Below are 16,441 nucleotides of genomic sequence, written 5' to 3' on the forward strand. Positions count from 1 at the left end.
TTTAGAATTGTATTATAGCACATGCATTAGAAATGTAGAATTTTCTGGTAGGGCATGCCCTGATTTGTGTTTATTTTCAGTTTGCATATTTTGTTTTTTATTTAACAGAGCACAATTTCACAAACTGGAAGTCCTAACTGTTTCTCGCAGAACGCTTCTAACATGCAGGCCACGTTTATGAGTAACCAGAGCGAAAGCAAACAAGTTAATCATGACTGTTCATCACCAAAAAGTCCCAGCTTAAATCACAAGGTAAGGTTCGAAAGTGGTTGATTTAAACTTACCCTCAACCATAAAGCAATATAACATTCCTGCCTGTTTTGACACGAAACATAATTTGCACTCTCAAAACAACAAAAAGTATAGCAGAGTAACCATATTCTGATTAATAAACAATAACAGTCATTACACTTTGGTATGTAATGTGTAACATGGGTACTTAAGTAGTGCTGTTTGCTCCCGATCTTTGATATTTCTATTTTGAAATATACATAAATATATTTTAGTATGATGTAGTAACTAATACTTAGATAACAATGTGTTTTTTTAAAGAGATTACATTAGGGGTTGTTTTTTTAGTAGGCACATGTATCCCTAGATTTCATTGAAGATTTGACCTTCCTTCAGAGCGAGTACGGTCAGGACTTTTCTTAAAAATCCGAGAAAGTTCATATAAGAACGTCAAGCTAAACGGGGTGATCTAATTGACCCTGCTGAGTACTATGGACCGCTGCAGTATTGCCAGATGAAGGACTGCGCGGAAGGAACGTAATCGAATATAGGAGAGAGATTCCATGGCACTGCTACATGTGGAAGCTCTTTGATATTTCCTATTCTGGATCCATGTAGGTTTTCAAGGCTCTCTGGCCTTATAACGTCGTGAGAGAGTAATGATAGCATGAAGTTCTTTGGCGAGCATTCAAGTGGTAAACATTTTGATACACTGCGAACACAGGCCGCTAGATCACAGCATGTTATATATGTATGTTTGACTGATTGTGTTCATCAGTGTGTGACATGCTGTTACATCTTGCATTTAATTATCGTTCTTTGGTGGCTACATTTTACACCAGAATCACAAACTGGCATAGCAGTATTTAGTCTGGAATTACACATTGCTCTGAATGGGGAACAACCTCCATGAATTTGATGGGGGTTTGTTATGTGCACTTCAACAATACTTTTGATCAACTTCATATGTGTGTTTTTTTTTTCCTTTACTGCTTTGGCTAAGGCAGGTATGGATTAAAAAGGTTGTGGTTCAGTGAATCAATACTCATAGAACAGAAGAGACCACTTTCTAATTGGGGCTTCTTCCGGTAAAGCCTCATCACCAGAATCTCATCCAAGGCCTACAGGCTGAAATGAGAGTTGAATGGAAATCAGCAAAATAATATGTCCCCCCCCCCCAATTCCAATGAATGCGGGAACAGGTGTTATAAAACTGATCATAAAAAGTGGTCACAAATACACTACTTTTTTGTGATCAGGATTTAATTTTGAGATGAGACATGTCATAATAGGTCACATCACAAAATCGCACAAGGGGATTGGAAAAAAAACGTGTACAAGTAATACTAAACAGGCAGGTCGCTATTTACAACCACCTGGGGTTTGTTACAAATGCAAGGATGGTGGTCTACATGGAACAGCAGACCACCATCCTTGTGTATGCATTGTCAAGCACATTTTTTATAAGTTGCTCATGTTCATTAAGGGAACTGGTATTTCTTTGAAAACACTGCCTGCTCCCCATAAGGCTGATACCCCATTCCCCTTTGCAAATCAGTTGCCTCCTCCTTTAAGGTGTCTAACTAATCAAAGGTTTGCAACCGCTTTTGGGGTGCAATCTATTGATACACACCATACTAAAGCACAGTCAGGAGGTAAAATACCCCTTCCTCATTGTGATTTAGGATGGGCCCATAAACCCATTTTGCAAGTCAGAAATGCTTTCCAGACATAAAAATAGATTCACTACTTAAGAAAAAGAAACTGGGGTCACACACCCTATTTTGTGAATCACAAGGTTTTCAACTGCAAAATGGTTTCGTACATTTCCTTTCTCTTTTGACTGAAAGCACAAAGGGTAGGAACCACCTACTGGCACAATATGGTAACCAGTCCCGAAAGATCTTACCAGATTCTTCGTTTGAATTAAAGTTTGTGTTTTTATTGGATGGGTGTATTTATAAAAAATAACATATCTTTGCTTATAAGCAACGTGTACATGGGGATTTAGGCAAATGTGCTCCATGAAACAGATCTTGCACAAATAACTTACTTTTATGCATATTTCGATGCAGATGGCTGTGACAACCACTACTGCTCAGGCGAGTCAGAAGTTTCCATCACCGACATTTTGTAATTCAAACTCGGTGGTTGCAAAGACAAAGCAGCCTCCCTCTTATGAGGATGCAGTTAAGCAGGTAAATATATCATTTCATCTTTTCCATTAACCAATGTTTCTCAAAGTTTAAAGTGTTAGGTTCTCCCACAATGAAGTTCAATGTGGTTTTGATTTTGATGTACTTTCCAAGAAATCTTAATTGTGTTATGCGCAGGCACGTTTTGAGTTTATTTTAGGTAAGTCTATGAATATATTAGTTTCACATTTCATGGACATTTTAGACTAATACCCTCCCCCTCCTTCATAGTTTCTTAATATGATTATTTCCTGGCATGAACCATGTACAAAATAGCCTTACAAGCGATTGAATAAGGTGTCAAAGTACTTTACATGAACTGAGTTTAGGTAATATGCAGAAGGCATTGAAATACACAGATGGAGGCACTTTAAACAGTATGGAGGTGAGTACACAATAACATTGAAAAGTTTGGATCAAAAATATATATTGTTTATAGGTAAGAGCATGTTGCAAATATCATAGTGTAGCACTAGAGCAAGGGAGAAGGACAGAACAATAAAGAGAAATTAATAAACAGCATAAAATAAGAACGGGAGATGTAGAGGATGGCCAAAGCCTTGGGAGGGATGCAGAATATTGGCTAGGAAATGTTGCTTTAGCTGGAAGCTTTAGTGGGGAAGGGGAAGTGTGTTATGGGGAAATGATTGTAAATATTTCTGTGATTCTTCTAAAGTTACAAGAAATACATAGTCTGTGTGTGGATGGAAAGCTGGCTGAATGTGTTAAAGAGTCATCAGTTGGGTGGATGTGTGAGTTATTCGATTAATGAATAAACTGTTGATTGTATTGCTAGGTAGAGGATGAGTGAGTTAGAAGATATTTGAATCATTTAATATGTGAGTGCATTGATGGATTGGTGGATGGTCGACTGAATAAATTATTTTATGAGTGAGTGCATGCATGTCTGCCGATAAGCTGCCCTGATTTTACACATAAAAAAATCTGACTGCTGTAGTTATAGTGTCATAACAATACAAATTAATACCAGTACTGAGTGCTACACTTTGATATAGGTATCACCATGCCACGAATGCCTGAAGAATTGCCACCATTATGCCAGTGCCAGCATTTTGCAGGACAAGACACCATTGTGCCATGAATGCCTACAAATTGCTAAATATTGTATGCAGTATGCAAGTTCAGATTTGCACCATCACTCAGAAACACTGAGGGGCATATTTATACTCCGTTTGCGCCGAATTAGCGTCGTTTTTTTCGACGCAAATTCGGCGCAAAACTAACGCCATATTTATACTTTGGCGTTAGACGCGTCTAGCGCCAAAGTATGGGCAAATAGCGTCATTTTTTTGCGTGAACGCCTTCCTTGCGTTAATGAGATGCAGGAAGGCGTTCCCGTCTAAAAAAATGACGGCGACGCAAATGCGTCGTATTTATACTCCCGGGCAAAAATCACGCCCGGGAGTGGTCGGGGCAAAAAAACCCGCATTTGCGCCTCTTTTTAACGCCTGGGTCAGGGCAGGCGTTAAGGGACCTGTGGGCTCAAAATGAGCCCACAGCTGCCCTCCCATGCCCCCAGGGACCCCCCCTGCCACCCTTGCCCACCCCAGGAGGACACCCAAGGATGGAGGGACCCACCCCAGGGACATTCAGGTAAGTTCAGGTAAGTATACATTTTTTTTTTTTTTATATATTTTTTTTGGCATAGGGGGGCCTGATTTGTGCCCCCCTACATGCCACAATGCCCAATGACCATGCCCAGGGGACATAAGTCCCCTGGGCATGGCCATTGGGCAAGGGGGCATGACTCCTGTCTTTACTAAGACAGGAGTCATGTAAATGGCGTCTGGGCGTCGTTTAAAATGGCGCAAATCGTGTTAAGACGATTTTTTAGCGTCAACCTGACTTGCGCCATTTTTAAGACGCCCTAACGCCATTTTTCCCTACGCCGGCGCTGCCTGGTGTACGTGGTTTTTTTCCACGCACACCAGGCAGCGCCGGTCTGCTTGCGCCGGCTAACGCCATTCAATAAATACGGCGCCCGCATGGCGCTTCAGAATGGCGTTAGCCGGCGCAAAATGTTTTGACGCTAAACTGCGTTAGCGCAGTTTAGCGTCAAAAAGTATAAATACGGGCCTGAATGCGTTTACAGGTTTGCCCCATTACTCCGTATTCAATAGTGCATGTTTTTGCACCATACCTCATTCATCTTAAACGCTTGTTTAGCTATGCACTCAGAAGCCTTGATTGTCTGGTCATGTTTGCACTGTTGCATAGCTGACCTCACTGAATGGCACATTTGCACCATCACTCATTAATCCTATCACATAATTAGATTTGCATCATTACTCAGTAATTCTTAGTTTACATTGAGATTTTAGCCACCGCTCATTAATGCTCAGCACATACCAGTATTTGCACCATCTCTCAGTAATACCACCGCATTCCATTTGGAAATGTGGCAGCTTGTGTGCGATCCATAGTATTTATGCTAATGACACTACACTTTTCCCCATACTTCATCAAGAGTAACTTCTCATCTGATTCTCCATCCTTTTGCTATCAACTTCACAAAAGGTGCACTGCTACAAGTTATTACTACAGGCCTCTATAAAATCATCACAGAGGTACGTAGTAACATAACCTGTTACCAGAGGCCCAGTGCAACCAGAAGTCTCCTCTACTACACATTGGAAAAAATAACAATGTGCTTTTTGTTCCCCCTTTTGTAAACGTTTACAGATTGCCATGTGCCAAGACACATATTCTGCAAGGAAAACAAGCTGTGTGTGTGATACTGCTCAATGGCTTAGTTAAAATATTTCCAAGCATCTTTCTATTACATTTTTAGGCCATGACCATACATATATGAAAGAGCATAGCATGAACTAATGTGCGCAGATACACTCTAAACGTTCCCTGATAACCTATGGTGCCTAAACATTTAGCAATTTAAAACCAGGAGAACCGATTCCTCTAATTACATAGCGAGGTTATTTATACAGCTTGAAGGAGTGTCCTCTCTCTTTCTACACCATCTACAGTGAAGCAATTCAAACACAATTTAACAAATGCTTTAGGAAAGCTTTCAAAGCTTTTTTGTTAAATTGGGCTTTCTAATTGACTTGAGAACTGCCCCCATTCTTTATTTTTTATGTGTACGAATATGTGATGAAGTACAATAAGCCTAAGTTTTAAACCCAAAGTTTCTGCTCCGGTATATATCAGGGAGGTCTATAGAAAATGTCTGTGTTATTCAGAAACTTCATATAACATTTTCCACTATCAAAGGACAAGTATACTAAATTAAAGCATATGCTATGAATTTCTATGAAGGTGTCAAAAATAGGCTGACATGATACTTGCTTTCCACATATGAGGCCATTTTCTGAAAGTAATTTACACCAGTATGTTTCACAAGCACACATAGGCCTTCACTTGGACCTTGGCGGTGTTTTTCCAAGACCGCCGGGGTACCGACGAGCTGAAGACGGCCAGTGCAGGCGGTCTCCCGCCCAGCGTATCATGTCGTCTGGCAGCCCTCTGCCCTTTTCCAGACGGAAAGCCGCCAGCAGCCATACTGGCGGTCAGCGGTGAAGTGGAGGCTGCTCCACCTCCACCGCCACGTCATCAAAACATTGCCCCCTGGAATCACAACCCAGGATTCGGCATGGCGGTGTTCTGGTGACGGGGAGCTGGTGGCGGAGCAGCCCCCATGGATCCAATTCCCTCCCGGAGGATCACCGGAAGGGAAGGGTGGTGGGGGGGTGTTGTGTGTTGTGTGCGTGTGAGTGTGTAGAGGGGGTGTGTGAGTGCGTGTATGCATGCAGGGGTGTGTTGTGTGTTTAGCAAATGTGTGCGTATATGTCTGTGTGCATGTGTGCGTGTATGTCTGTGTGTATGTGTATTAGTTGTGTGAGCGTGCGAGTAGGGGTGCGGGGGGTGTGTGGATGTTTTTGGGGGTGTGTGGGATGGGGGTCCTGCCAGCTTTGGGGGGTCATGGGTTTGGGGAGAGGATTCTGGGGAGAGGGAGACCCCTATCAGTGCCAGGGAACGAATTTCTTGGCACTGATAGTGTCTACCGCCATGGACTTTGTGGCGGTACAAAACCCCACGAAATCCATGGTGGTATGCGGGGTCCTGATACTGCCGGCGGTCTAGTGACGGCCACCGGGTTGGAGACCGAAATCTACAGCCCAACGGACGTTACCACCCTGGTGGTCACAGTGTAGAAGTGGCGGTTTTGCATGGCGGTAACCTCCATGCTTGTAATTCAATTTTTTTGCCGCCGGCCTGTTGCCGGTATTACCGCCACTTCTACACCGACCGCCGGGGTTGTAATTAGGGCCATAATCTTCTTAGCAAAGGCAAAATCAGTTTTGAATTCACAAACTCGTAAAAGGTTTTGAGCATACAAAGAGTTTGTGTGAGTAAATCCACTCCCTAGGACTGAGCAGTAGCTGGGTGAGTACTGTTCACACTCACAAACTACCAGCATGATGGTATTCTCAAACTCCTCTCCAACTTCTAGTATCCTAAAAAGGCTGTAAATGTACTCTTGACAAGGTCAGGAGTAAGTGACTTTCCATGGTAAGCATGGCAATGAAACACCCTCCGAATTTGTGGTTTTCTAAAGGGAAATATATATTCACAATGAGAAAGCAGTTTAAATAATGAGCAAGGGCATTTGCCCCCGCTCAGCAAATTTTCTCAGTGTACCGAGGCATAGGTTGGCAAACCTTTGAGGATTAAAAAAAATAGTATATATACACCAAGGCTATTTTGTTAACCTGTGATTGTAGGGCAGCCCATTTGTTGCATAATCCAGTCAAGAAAATTGATGTGGTAAATACACTGCCCCTCTGGACTGGTTCTACAAAAGAAAGGTTTTGATGAACATCGAATGTGTGCTAATTTTATTATTTGTTAAACAAATCTTCGTGTTTTGCATTCATAAATTTGTGGTTTCCATTTTTTTGTATTCTATATTTCCCAAAGAGAAAGAAAACTAACTATAATCTCCTAATAAAAATGTAATAAAATAATTCAGCATGGCACACAATTTTGCATTTTCATATAATGAGGCGAAGTTGGCAAATGCGAATAGGCATATTTTACTTTAGATATGTTCAAGATGAAACTGCACAACAAGGGTGCCAGTGGCATAATTGTTGAATATGCAATGTGACAGTAGTGCGTCTTTACGCCATGCACATGTGAAATTTGAAAGACGTGGCAGTAGGCTGATTACCATTCCACTAGCACTGCAGACCAAGCAGTGATCAAACCCATTTTTGACATGTTTAGGTCACACTCTCAGATTAAATACTCCATCTGAAAAGTGTGCTTTGAAGCAGCAAGGCCCAAATGTATAATGTTTAGCACTGAATTATAAAAATTGTGCTAGTCTTGAATCTCTTAGTTGTAAAAGAACCCAAAGACATGCCCATGTTTTAAAAAACAACTGCTAATTTGGCTTTGAAACAAGCCCGAAATTCCATCCTTGTGACATTGTACTAATGTGTGAAATCTAAACCATTGTTAGATTTTCAATACAAATGTCACAAACGACTTGTAGCTGTTCCTAATTTCTGGAATGAAAATAAGCAAACCAGTTCAGGCAGCCCAGAAACCTCTTTCTTTGACTGGAACTAGATTTCTTCTCAGCTCAGATATTTAAAGCACGGTCTTAAAAAACGGCTGTACTGGAAATATAATGTCCAGTTAATCCCTGTCAGCTCACTTGTCATAGGGAAAGGGAAATATTATTCAGGATCCATATGCTCAAGGAACACATTCGGCACTTATCAGGTAGTTTTGAAGTAAAAAGTATAAGGGGGTAAAGTATGGCCACTTGTCACATACAGGAAGGCAGAACAGCCTGGGATCCCTTCTCACATTCTAAAGACAGAGGGCATCATTACTTGTCTGGCGATCTACTGACCGCCACACTCACAGTGGCGGTCAGACCGCTGCCAATGCAGCGGTCCGAGCCCCACAGTATGACTGCAGCAGTTGCGCCATGGTTGAACCACCAGCACTGCCAGGATTAATTGTCCCTGCAGTCTGGTTGTCGTGGCATCCTAATCTGCCAGGGCAGTGCTGCCATGGGTATTATGATCCCCTTCTCCGCCAGCGATTTCATGGCGGTAACGGAGACAGGGTGCAGGGGCCCCCTAGCCAGTACCTTTGCAATATTCACTGTCTGCTGTGAGACAGTGAATATTGCGACGGTTCCTGGTGCACCCTATGCACTACAGCATTGCCACCGGCTCTATTACAAGCCGGAGACAATGCTGTAGGCCATTTCCCACTGGGCCAGCGGGCGAAAACTGAGCTTCTGCCTGCTGACCCAACAGGAAACTCTTAATAGGCCTGACGGGGAGGCTGCCACACTAGTGGCAATCTCCCAGTCGGAACTTTGGTGGATGGGCTTTTCCATCCTCCAAAGTCATAATGAGGCCCAGAGTCCAATGTAAAAACAAATACCTAGATGAAAGTCATTCTCCTATGTGCAAGGAGTCATGACTCCCTGCACCTATCAAGGTACAGCTAATGGATGGCCAACCAAAGAGGGTTTCAAGTTCCATAAAAATGACTAACTCCCAGTATGAATCTCAAGAGTATTCAAAGCGCTAAAGTGAATCCAGCGGCAAAGCAACCTACGCCGCAACAATTTTCAAACTCATCACACCCTGAACTTTTGGCACCAAAATTCAAGTTATCAAATGACCTCGGATTCAGCGTACATAATTTTGTGAAGCCCAGCACAACATATGGTCAGCCTTGTTATCAGGAGTTTTTTTAATTCCATACAGAAGTCTAAGGTAAACCATTTAAGGGGAGTGAGCCACTAAACTTACCTGACCCACACTCCATTGAAGTCAGCCTGAAAATACACACATCACCCACGTCTCATAGACTAACATTAACTCTTCACTTCCCCATAGCTTATATATTTACACTTTTCATGATTCAGTAGAATTTTTTTTTTTCCTCTGGTTACTAATTTGGTTTGGAAGTTTTATCAGGTTTATTTCTTACTTTTAATGTTGTTTTGGGGCTGCTATAATGCATTACCTGCATTTTCTCCACAGACAGTCACTCCTTTCACAGCTACCAAGACTACTGCTGGATTCCTCATATAAACCCTTTACTTTTTAGGCACTAGGGCCCATATTTATGGAAAGTTAGCTCCGCCTTAGCATCATTATTTTTCTACTAAAGAGACGCTAACTTAACTCCATATTGATATTTTGACGCCAGACCTGTCTAGCGTCAAAATATCTGAGTTAGCGTCATTCTTAGGAAGTGCCAACCCACCTTGCATCGAATTGCGACAATGACAATAGGCGTTCCCTTCCTAAAAATGACCCTAGCCCCATAGCACCATATTTACCTCCTGACGCGAAAACGATGCACACAAAGGAGGCGGACCTAAAGAATGAGGCTAAGGCCGAATAGCATCAAATTTTAACACTTGGTCAGACCAGGTGTTAAAGTGCTGTTATGCACATTTCTATAGAGAAACACCATAGAGTAACCATATTGGGCACATAGATGCCCACCCCAACCCCCAGCATCACCACCACCCCACACCACAGCAACACTACATGAGGAAGCAGCCCATCCCAGGTAAGTACACATGCTTGTCTGTTGTGTGCCACTAAGGGCCATTTACATGGGACCCACTGGTTGGCATTGGTTCTGTTTGGGTTGTCCTGGGGACACTGGTCCCCTGTGGTGGACATTGGGGTTGTGGTAATGTCTCATGTCTATACTTAGACAGGCATAATTATTTGCTGCTTGTGCGACAAAAAATGATGCTAGGCTGACTAGCGGTAGAATTGTTTGCCGTTAATGGGTCTAGCATCATTTTTGGCCCACTAGCGCCATTTTCCCTAACGCCATCCATCACTGGATAACGTCTTTTTTTGAGACTCTAACCATTCATTAGCTCCATTGTGCGTCTTTTTATAAATATTGCGCACAGATGGCACTTTTGGAATGGCATTAGCTCACTGTATAATTTTTTTATGCACAACTGTGCATGAAAAATGTCATTTTCCATAAATATGGGCCTAGATTGCTTGACTCTGTGGACATTCCACCACAACTCACCCCAATACCATTCCCATTGCCTAGACTACGACATACAATGCATAGAAGCACATTATGATTAATATTACAAGCACCTTTGGTAAAATGACTGCTCTGAAAGTCACTACTATAACATTTATGTGGCCTCCAAACCAACAACATGACGTTGCTGAAAAATAACAAAGAATCGAAAGCAAAGGTGATGCAAATAACAATTGTGAATTGTGATGTGTTCATTTAGGTCAATTAGCTCAGGAAATACATTTCTTGAGTTATTTAACTTAGGCAAACAACCCAGGATACAAAAATAAGGTGTATGCAGACAACTATTAGACATCAGGTGCAGGCTAAATGAAAGTGTTATAAATGCAGAGGTTAGGTTTAAAAATATGGAAGTAGGAAGAGTATGGGGGGGCTTCCACAAATAATATCATATTAATAAAACTAGGGGAATGGATCATATAATTAAAATAAGTGTAAGCAGATAAATGGGTAAAATATAACGAGTGGTAAAAGGAAGGAGAGCTGGAAATGAGCTTCGGCATAAAACAAGAATTGAATTGAGATTTCCCCCAAAAAATTGCTGTGGTCAATAGAAAACCATTAAAAACGCAGGCATTAATCTGTCTGAACACTCCCTGGAAATGTCTGCTTTGGAGGATTGAACTGTCTTGCCAAATATGATTTCTATTATTATTGATGAGCTTCAAGATGCAGTGCAATACTCGGTGTTAGTATGCTGAATGTAATGTGCTCTTTTGTATTTGGCATCAATAATGAAAAAAAATAAGTTATTCAGTGTAATTAATATTAATTTGCAACAATTTGCTATTACTTTAATTCCATTCTACCTTTTCATTGACAACCTGTGTGCCAAGCTTGTGTTTCATTAATCCTTTGTGTAAGACAACTACATCTACATTCAGTGAAATGGTTTCAACAGATGCAGCTAACTTCATTGCACCACGTGTGCTAGACTATATTGTCTTACTGAAAAATAACTAACAGGCAGATTTACAAACTTCTTGTGTGCCTAATTCCAACAAAAACGGCCTCATGCAAATCTAAATATCTTTGTCATAGTAAAAAGAACCAGGATATGCAGATATTTATAATCCTAGATGAAATTTCTATATAATCTACTAGTTTGTCAAGTTTTTCACAAAGCTAACTTTATGGGGAGTAGCAGGAGGTGGCTGGCCAAAGTGTGTGTAATACACATAAACATATATATTTATGAATATACAGTGATTACCTCCTTGGAAAGGCAATTGAATGTATCCCTGTGAAAGGCATGAGTAAGACCGTTTCTAGGTTGGGACATGGAAGGGAACTCAGCCCTATGTCATTGGGGTTCATGGGACTTGGGTTCTTCTTGGGGGGAAAGCTTTCCATGAGAAAAAGAGTGAAAACATCTATACATTAAGTGGTGTAGGAATATGCATAGATATAAATGACTTGCATAGATTGTTTTGCATGCTCCTTGATATTCTAGTGAATTCCCATAGTGTTGGAAATCAGGGGTGTAAAACTGGGATAGCTAGATTTCTCTCTTTTCAGTGAGATTTTGTTAATTGGGTCCTTAGTGATTTTAAGGTACATGTATTGGCTCATAAAAGTATTTTCTTGCCTGTTTACTCGTGAGTTCTATCTACAAGTAAATCACATTATATTTAAAAAAAATACTTAACTTTCTTAATTGTTTTAAATACAGCAGATTACAAGAAGTCAGCAAATGGATGAATTGCTGGATGTCCTTATTGAGAGCGGAGGTATGAAATAATAAACAATTCTCTTTTACTAGCTGCCTTTGTTATTTTCCAAAATTCACGACTGTTATTTGATTCATAATTTAAAATTATGGCACTAAATAATAGCACTTGATCATAAAACACAAATGTTATGTCATAAATGTCCAAAATTGAATAAAAATCATGAACATGTTCAACACCCATAATTGTCTTCTCAGTTTGCCAACTGCTATAAAATGTGCTCTGTGGTGAAGTGATATGCATTTATGTCCTACAGCTATATTTGTATGTTTTCAGTTGTGTAATGGTTAGATTTACTAAACAATATGTACATTGTGATGACTGGTGGAAACTGGGGTCCCAAATGAAGGATGATTTCTTTTAAATCTCCAGAGCATTAATACACATGTAATGCCTGACAGGAAAGCCATTGTTAATAGCATAAACTGGTAACTCGATTTTATTATTGAAGAGGAACCTTGTATTCCTCATTCACAAATACACAAGAGGTTACTTTAACACAAGAGAGTACTTTAACAGGTAGTGTGCCCGGTTCTCTTTAAGGTCTCCAAACCGCGTTATTTCCATAGTGCAGTATTTTGTCTTACATCACTGAAACTCAAGCTCGTGACACTGCACAGAGGAAATGGAGCTACGTGGGGCTGAGATGCAGAGCATGCAGACTAGTATACTGACCAAGTTATGACTCGACATTCTGGGAAATGATAGTCGAGTAAGAACGTCAGCTCCTCTTGACAATGCTAATAATGTGAAATTGTTTTCGAGTCAGCTATTACACTTCAAATAATAATACATACTTAATTTCAATAAGATAGTTAAAGTGAATTAACACTTATCACTACCATCAGCAGTGGTTTGAAGGTCATGGTTCTGAATACTCGCACAGCGAGACTGAACCTTAAACCCCACTTGTACTAGATTGGGTAATAGAAAGAGCCAAAGCAGCGTATAGAAAACAAGTTGTTATAAAGTGTGGGTCGCATGTGTAACACTTCATTGTTTATTTCAGAGCTTGGCAAAAAGTAATTTCCTCAAAAGAAGCATTGAACAGTGTATTTACTTTGCATATAAAACATCCACAATTATTTAGTCTTAAAGTAATTTAAAATGTTTTCATTTTGTTTCCAAATAGAAATGCCAGCACATGCCAAAGATGAACGTTCCTGTGGTCAGAAAGTGCCTCAAATAACTGTTTCTTCATCTGGGAGCACTACGGTCTCTTTGCCAAAGCCAGCTACACCATTTGAGCATATTTCACCTGCTCTTCTTCCTTTTGACCACTGTACAAACAACAATGGAAGTCACCTTGAAGTCTTACTCAACACACACAGCCCTAACCGAAGGGCTAGTGCTATTCCCATTCTTAAACTTGGTGCTGAAGACTCTCACTTTGAAGGCATGATTGAGGGATTTTCAGGCAAAACATCAGAGGAGGTTCTTAGCTCACGTGAGATTTTAGACACATCTCTTCCACCCATCCCAGCTCAGATGTCACCCACAATTTCAGAGGGATCTGTTTTGCAACACTTAAGTTTCACTGAATCGCCTTGGGAAAGTATGGAATGGCTTGATCTTACCCCACCAAGTTCTGCAACAGGCTTTGTGTCACTGACCACAACCGGCCCCAGCATTTTTAACACAGATTTTCTAGACGTCTCTGATCTCAATTTAAACACTGCCATGGATCTTCACTTAGAGCAATGGTAAAGGGTGATACTTCTATGAATTTAATTCTGTGTAAATAATGATGACTATGAACAATAAACTGAAGCTGATACCTGCCTTCAGATCTCTCTATGAGCCAAAATGGAAAACAGTTTCGACCAAATAATGGCAGGGTTCTTTAGTGGGTCAACAAACATTAAAGATATATATTTCTGTGCTTATTGTTTCATTTTGTACTTATTGAATGTAAAAATATTCAGATTATTTTTGGTATACCAGATCCCCCACAATTAATGGTGAGAAATTGCTCCTTTTTCCCCAGCAGAGGAAATAACTCCCAGCCTATCTCAAACACATTTCTCATTTTTATAGGAATCAAGGCTTGATTTTTCTCAAAAAGACGCCATTCAATACAGGCAAGAGACAGTCGAAGATTATTGTTCTATCTTTCATAAAAATAGTTTTGCACTTCTAACATGAACCGAACCGTGCTACTAAGAATCTTAAGTACATTTCTTATTGCTGTAATATAATAATGAGTGCCTTTGAAACTGAAAAAGAGCGATATCGCAATAATACAAGATAAAGAAGGGATCTTCAAAAGCTTATGGGTGAATTCATACTGGATGATATCCTTCATCTGGATGTGACCCTCCTCACACAATGTGTAATGATATAAGGAAGGTTTCAACATCCACTATGGAGAAGCTGCATCAGCTTAGTACGAGTAATTGTTTCCTTTCCAGTAATCAAAAAACATCCTTCCAAATACTAACTAAAATAACAGAAGCAGCAAGAGAGACTATAAGTAGGTATTACTATACAACAACATCAGACGTTAGCTAACCCCCGACAAGACTGTCTTGTATTTTCAGTACTGAAAACCCCAGCAAATGCAATACATGGAAGATGTAAATCTCTTATTCCTCAAATAAATTGAAGATCTCAAGATGATACCAGCAGACCCTCTTCAAAGAAAACCTCTTTGATATACTCCATCATGTCCCTTTGAGTCACAGGAGAACATTTGATCAAGTTGTTGACACATGCAAAACGTTATTCTTGTAAAACATGTCTTCCATTTTTTAACAAAGGAAATATTAGATGCTAAGAAACTGCAGAATAATGTATTTAATATATGAGTTACTGGAAGGAAAGCAAAGTTGCATGCCATGACCATGTGCGATGCAAGCCTTTTGGAAGCAGTAACAGCCTAAGTTATAAGTGTGCTGTTTGTGTACGCACATCGCTGTATATATGTATAAAACCTTTGGTGGGTGCTGGAGGATTAGTCAAAATTGTATTAATGAAGTATATGCTAAAACTGGTGTTCACACTTTATGAAATGTATGTTTTTGCAGGTTTTATGAACAATATAGATGTAGCTTTTAACAGCAGGTATTAAATTCACCATTTGTATATTGTACATATGTTCACAGTGCACTTTTAGAGTAGAATCTTCTATCATAATATGATTTTTGCTTTTTGTATTTTGTAAATGTATAATATTGAAGGCATTCCATACAAATGTTTGGTAGCACTCAAATTCAAAATGGTCAAAGTGCTGCCCTTGCAATGACAAAATTTGCTAATAATAAAAATATGTTGTATTTCAAATTGTGCTTGCATAGTAATTCAGAAACTATATTTAATTAAATAATTCAGGATCTGTTCCTGACTGGATCAAATGTCAATATTGTTTGTAAGTTTTAGCAGTAGGGCTGAAAATAACACAAATATTTCTTGGCCAGTGACTGCAGGAAAGTTCACCTTTCCATCCCACTGCATGGCACCAAGCTTGATTGATACATGACTGAACACTGGCACCCGCTTTGCCATCACTGAACAAATCTGTCAAACCAATGTATTAGCTCAACCCACCATTTTCCAATGAGTGGTGCCGGATGTTCCAGCTGGTTGTGGTTCTGTCAACTCACTACCAGTGTGTACTAGTGGAACACCAAACTTGACATGGAAAGCAACACATTCTGATCACTGTCTCTTAACCCTGACAATAGAATACTGACTGAAACAAAAATGCATAAGGAGTTGGCAAACCTCAAGCCATTTTTATAAGTGATTTGTTGTTCTCAAAATATAAAATAAATGGTGAAGGCAGTAGGACATCTTTAAATGGTTGCACCCATGGGGCCAATTATTCTTTTCACAGGCAAACTGTTTTTACAGACTTTGTTAGGTGCATACATGCAGTATTCTATATCCTTCGCAGTCACCTAAGAAGTTTGTGTGGGTCACTGTCAAACTGATGCCCAGTGAAGTTAAGTGACTTGCACACGTTTAAACACATTTTTAGGAGAGTTTGAATTTATAGCAAAGAATGTCCATCTCCAAAATGAATGTCCTAACACCTGTAACAAATGTTTTTGCTATTTAGTAATGCCTACCAGGTGACATCAGTGAAAACACAGGCATGTTCCAGCCAATTCGTTATTTCATACTTTGCCACTGTTTAAAGAAATGCTTCATTGTAACCACCAGAAAGATTTTCTTCATCAT

General features: G+C 40.1%; 1 protein-coding gene across 7 annotated transcripts in view; it reads left to right on the forward strand.

Annotated features, from left to right (window-relative positions):
• The window catches only part of MYOCD (myocardin), a 155,529-nt gene extending 139,988 nt beyond the window's left edge, over window positions 1–15,541 (forward strand). For all 7 annotated transcript variants that reach the window (XM_069200370.1, XM_069200371.1, XM_069200375.1 and 4 more), the window contains 4 exons: window positions 109–252; window positions 2,307–2,429; window positions 12,202–12,259; window positions 13,392–15,541. In XM_069200370.1, the coding sequence (XP_069056471.1) occupies window positions 109–252; window positions 2,307–2,429; window positions 12,202–12,259; window positions 13,392–13,966 (900 nt within the window). In that variant the 3' untranslated portion in view covers window positions 13,967–15,541. The remainder of the gene's footprint in view (window positions 1–108; window positions 253–2,306; window positions 2,430–12,201; window positions 12,260–13,391) is intronic.
• Window positions 15,542–16,441: the final 900 nt, after the last annotated feature.

This window comes from Pleurodeles waltl, chromosome 7, assembly GCF_031143425.1.
Source record: "Pleurodeles waltl isolate 20211129_DDA chromosome 7, aPleWal1.hap1.20221129, whole genome shotgun sequence".
NCBI lineage: Eukaryota > Metazoa > Chordata > Amphibia > Caudata > Salamandridae > Pleurodeles > Pleurodeles waltl.